Here is a 5,894-nt window from a genome sequence, read left to right on the forward strand (position 1 = left end):
GTACTTATTACTTATTACTCTGCCTCAGTGTATTCTCGAGCTCTTTAGCAGTTCCTCAAAGGCCTGAGACTGTACGTATTCACTATCGGAGAAGTACAATCAATCAAAACACGGTACACGCGCACTAGAAATGGGTGCATGTTCCTCCAATCACGATTGGATTAGGCTGTTGAGATTAAAGAATGAAATAACCCGAATATGTTTAGATTGATTTAAACAAAAAGAACAACCATTACCAGTCCTCTCCTGATCCAGCGTGACTGTCAAACCTCCCCCGCATGTTCCATCTCCTGTGAGAGTTGGTGGTTGTCCAGCTTGTTGAGAATGTTCCTCCCTCTCCCCCCATCCTCCTCCCCAGAACCCTTGCCCCCATGAGTGAGCTACAGCTCTGTCTGGTATCAGGAAGTTCAGCTTGCCGCTGCTGACGCTTCGCCTGGCAGAGAGAAAGCAGGGATGGGGAAAGCAACAGAAGAGACAGACGAGAAAGAGAGACAGAGAAGAGGAGAACAGAGAGAGCACAGAGAGAGAGACAGAGAGAGAGACAGAAGAGAGACAGAGAGACACGAGAAGAGAGAGAGAAGAATAGAGTAGCATTAATCCTTCGGACATGTGCTGAGTGTTTATCATTTGTTTTGATCTGTTTTTAATCTGATCTTCATTCTTAATCTGATCCTAGACCGCTTGTTTACGTGTGGGTGGAGGCGGGTGACCAACCCATACTGGAGAGGCTTCTGCATGCTGCAGGCTTTTACTCCAACTTTCATGTAACACACCGGATTCAGCTAACCACAGTGCAAGTAGAATCGGATCGTTACATCAGAGCATTTAGTACGCAGGAAGGTAACTCGTCATCTTCCTGACGTGGTAGAGCATGTGTTACATCAGAAGCATTATACGACAGGAAGGTAACTCGCCATGTTCCTGACGTGGCAGAGCAGTGTGTTACATCAGAGCATTATATGGCAGGAAGTAACCGTCATGTTCTGACGTGCTAGAGCAGGTGTTTTACATCAGAGCATTATACGGCAGGAAAGGTTTAACTCGTATGTTCCGAGTCGGGGTAGAACAGTGTTTTTACATCAGAGCATTATACGGCAGGAAGGTAACTCGTCATGTTTCCTGACGTGTTAGAGCAGCGTTGTTACATCAGAGCATTATACGGCAGGAAGGTAACTCGCCATGTTCCTGACGTGGTAGAGCAGCGTGTTACATCAGAGCATTATACGCAGGAAGGAACTCGTCATGTTCCTGACGTGGTTAGAGCAGTGTGTTACATCAGAGCATTATACGGCAGGAAGGTAATCGTCATGTTCCTGACGTGGTGTAGCAGTGTGTTACATCAAGCATTATACGCAGGAAGTTAACTCGTCATGTTCCTGACGTGGCTAGAGCAGTGTTTACATCAGAGCATTATACGGCAGGAAGGCAACTCGTTCATGTTCCTGACGTGGTAGAGCAGTGTGGTCTCACCTCTCTCATCTCCTCGTCCAGTTTGCGTTGCTCCAGAGCCTCCTTCTCGGCTCTCTTCCTGTGTTCCTTCTCCACCTTCTTCATATTTCTTCCATAAAGCGTCATCTCCTTGGTCAGCCTCCTGGCCCGGGAGAGGTTTCTTTACAGTTCTTTCTGGCTGGATGGCTGCCCTTCGCACCTCACGCATACACTGGTGGGCCAGCTGGAGACGAAACACAAACACACACAGAGAAAACAGAAAAACATACAGGCATTTAGTTTGAAGCAACAGAAAAACGACACACAGATTTGTCTCAGGTAAATCACAGAGCACACTTACACAGGGATACTCTTCAACATCTATACATCACAGACACCGGCTTTTTAATAGGTCAGGAAACGGCGTAAAAACTTTTACCTTTTGGCATTGCGTAAGGACAAGTTTCTTGGCTGATGCTTTTGCTTGAATGCCTAAGAAAGATTATGCATGATGAATACGATTACTGCAACCCATTCACACGGACTACATTACTTTCAAACCAGTTCACATGACTACAGCATACTTCATACCCATTCACTATGAAACAGACCTCATACCCACACAGACTACATTACTTCATACCCATTCACTATGAATACATACTCATTACCATTCACATGAATACATTACCTCATACCCATTCACATGACTACATTACTTCAAACCCATTCACATGAATACATTACTCAAACCCATTCACATGAATACATTACTTCATACCCATTCACAATGCAATTAGCATTCACTTCAAACCCTTCACGATGACTACATTACTTCATACCCATTCACATAATACATTACCTCATACCCATTCACATACTACATTACTCTATACCCATTCACATAATAACATTACCTCATACCCATCACAGATACATTACTTCATACCACATTCAACGATGAATTACATATACCTCCTACCCATCACAGACGTACAATTACTCAAAAACCCATTCACATGACTACATACTTCATACCCATTCACGAGAATCAATTACTTCATACCCATTCACATGAATACATTACTTTCATACCCATTCACATGACTACATTACTCATACCATTCACATGAATACATTACTTCATACCCATTCACATGAATAGCATTACCTCATACCCATTCACATGAATACATTACCTCATAACCCATTACGATGAATACATTACTTCGATACCCATTCACATGAATACATTACTTCAAAACCCATTCACCACATGGAACTACCTTACTTCATACCCATCACTATGACTACATTACTCAAAACCCATTCACAATGAACTATATTAACTTCATACCCTACGAGTGAATACATTACTTAATACCCTTCACATGAATACTTACTCAACCCATTCACATGAATACATTACCTCATACCCATTCACATGAATACATTACTTCAAACCCCATTCACATGGAATCATTACTTCGATACCCATTCACATCTCTAACAGTATCAAAGTTAGTCCGCCCAGATTACGGATCAGGGCCAGCTATCCACAAAACAGCTTCAAGAGTGCAAGTACTGATCTCAGATTCAAGTTTTTATTTAACCTTTATTTAACTAGGCATCATTCTATCTGATCTAGGCAAGGTCAGTTCTAAGAACCAATTCTTATTACATGACGGCCACCCGGACGATGCTGGGGCCAATTGGCACCGCCTTATGGGACTCGCAACACCGCCGATCGAACCCAAGGTCTGTAGTGATGACTCAAGCACCGAGATGCAGTGCATTAGACCCGCAGCGCCACTCGGGAGGCACTAGGATCTGTCATATAATCCTGTGATTCGGATCTAGGATCTGTCCATATAATCCTGTTGATTCGGATCTAGGATCTTCCATATAATCCTATTGATTCTGATCTAGATCTGTCCATATAATCCTATTGATTCTGATCTAGGATCTGTCCATATAATCCTATTGATTCTGATCTAGGATCTGTCCATATAATCCTATTTTCTGATCTAGGATCTGTCCATATAATCCTATTGTTTCTGATCTAGGATCTGTCCATATAATTCTATTGATGCTGATCTTAGGATCTGTCCATATAAACCTATTGATTCTGATCTAGGATCTGCCATATAATCCATTGAGTCTGATCTAGGATCTGTCCATATAACTTATTGATTCTGATCTAGGATCTGTCCATATAACTATTGATCTGATCTAGGATCTGTCCATATCTATTGAGCTGATCTAGGATCTGTCCATATAATCTATTGATCTGATCTAGATCTGTCCATATAACCTATTGAGTCTGATCTAGGACTGTCCATATTAATCCTATTGATTCTGATCTAGGATCTGTCCATAAATCCTATTGATTCTGATCTAGGATCTGTCCATATAATCTATTGATTCTGATCTAGGATCTGTCCATATAATCCTATTGATTCTGATCTAGGATCTGTCCATATAATCCTATTGATTCTGATCTAGGATCTGTCCATATAATCCTTGATTACTGATCTAGGATCTGTCCATATAATCCTTGATTATAGATCTGTCCATAAATCTATTGATTCTGATCTAGGATCTGTCCATATAATCCTGTTGATTCTGATCTAGGATCTGTCCATATAATACTATTGATTCGATCTAATCTGTCCATATAATCCTGTTGATTCTGATTAGGATCTGTCCATATATACTACTATTGATTCTGATCTAGGATCTGTCCATATAATCCTGTTGATTCTGATCTAGGATCTGTCCATATAATACTATTCATTATGATGGAAACTGATCCCAGATCAGCACTCCTACTCTGAGACGCTGTATGGATACGGACCCTGAGGACAGCTCACAACAACAACTCACAGATTTACAAAGACCTACATCCACTCCTACAGTTATCATTCTGACCTCTGTAGACCTCTCAGACTACACGACCCAGCGTACCTTGGGGCACTCCTTCTTGGCGATGGTGAGCCAGACTTTGCGTCGTCGTGCGTTCAGCTGCTCTACGGTCAGGTGTTTCTTCTTCAACATGGGAAGAGGGGCGTCATGGGAAAACTTGGCGAAGATCTTGGTGACATGCGGCCGCCCCTCGCCTGAGAACTCTCCCTCCCCTCTCTTCTTTTTCCTCTTGCCCTTCTTTAACTTGCCTGAGAGGAGAAGGGAATATGGACAGGTACATCCATTATTGGAAACCCAATGTGACATTTTCCAGGACGCAAGTAAACCTGTTCACTAGTAGCAATATTAAAAATCTATACGATTCCCTCTAGAACAAAAAAAAATCAAATAGGTTTGTGGGCACAATCATCCATAAAAAGACACATTCAAACAATGCAAAGAAAGACAATTATAAATAASTAAATAAACTGCGTTTCTTACCCTTGAATTTCTTCTCCTCCTTGATCTTCTTCTTCTTGGGGCCCAGCAGGTGGCGCTGTTGTTCATAGAAAGGGTCCTGGGAGGAGAGSAGTCCCGTACTATAGTACTGGTACTGCTGCAGCTGAGAGGAGGAGGAAGGGGGTTACAAACTGGCATTTAGAGGAGCAGATGTATAGAGATGTCAAGTTTGTATCTGTGTCTTTGTGGTGACTGTGACCACATGGGCAGCGCCATTTATGGTTATTGCCATTTTAAAATGTAGTCAATTTTCTCCTTCTTTTGATGTTTGAAWAATAAAGTCTAATGCTAATATTGGTGATATACCACCCCCTGCAGGGCTGGAAGTCCTGAACCACGTCTTGTATGTAGAGCGAGATTCTAGCCTGCCTCTACCACTAGGGCCTACTCGCCCTCTACCGCACTAGGTACCTGCCTCTAACCACTGGGTACCTGCCTACTACCCATGGCTACCTGCCTTACACAGCCCTACTCCTGGGCTACTGCCTTAACCACTGGGCTACCTGCCTCTAACCCTGGGCTTACCTGCCTCTAACACTGGGCTTACCTGCCTCTAACCACTGGGCTACTGCCTCTAACCAGTGGCTACTGCCTCTAACCGGCTTAGGCTACATGCTACTGCCTTCCTAGCCACCTCTAACTAGGTACTGCCCCCAAAAATGTCACATTGGTTTCAATAGTGGTTGCACTCCTCCATTACCCTTCTTTCTCAGGCAAGCTCTGATCCATTGTGATCTCCAACCCTATAAGGAATCTCCTACGCCGTTGACTATTTAAAAATGGTGGGAAGCCTCAATGGTAAGTCATAGAGCCACGAGCGGGTGTGATGCTAAAACAGAAGTCTTCTATACGTCTGGCTACAGGATATCATACTGTTCAGTTCAATCCATCACAAACGGCGAGCACATGTTGTACATAGTGAGTTGGTGTGCATCGAGTGACTTTTGGTCTAGGATAAGATGAAGATGTGGTCTGATATAGTCAGTAATCACCTATGTTGTGTATGTCGACATGGCATGCATGGCGTGGTGTGGGCCGTCTCT

General features: G+C 43.0%; 1 protein-coding gene across 1 annotated transcript in view; it reads right to left on the reverse strand.

Annotated features, from left to right (window-relative positions):
- The window catches only part of ino80 (INO80 complex ATPase subunit), a 28,071-nt gene that overhangs the window by 15,497 nt on the left and 6,680 nt on the right, over positions 1–5,894 (reverse strand). Inside the window, 3 exon segments of the mRNA XM_024140789.2 lie at positions 1,907–1,920; positions 4,396–4,601; positions 4,834–4,956. Of these exon segments, the coding sequence (XP_023996557.1) occupies positions 1,907–1,920; positions 4,396–4,601; positions 4,834–4,956 (343 nt within the window).

Source organism: Salvelinus sp. IW2-2015, unplaced genomic scaffold (assembly GCF_002910315.2).
Source record: "Salvelinus sp. IW2-2015 unplaced genomic scaffold, ASM291031v2 Un_scaffold2278, whole genome shotgun sequence".
Lineage (NCBI taxonomy): Eukaryota > Metazoa > Chordata > Actinopteri > Salmoniformes > Salmonidae > Salvelinus > Salvelinus sp. IW2-2015.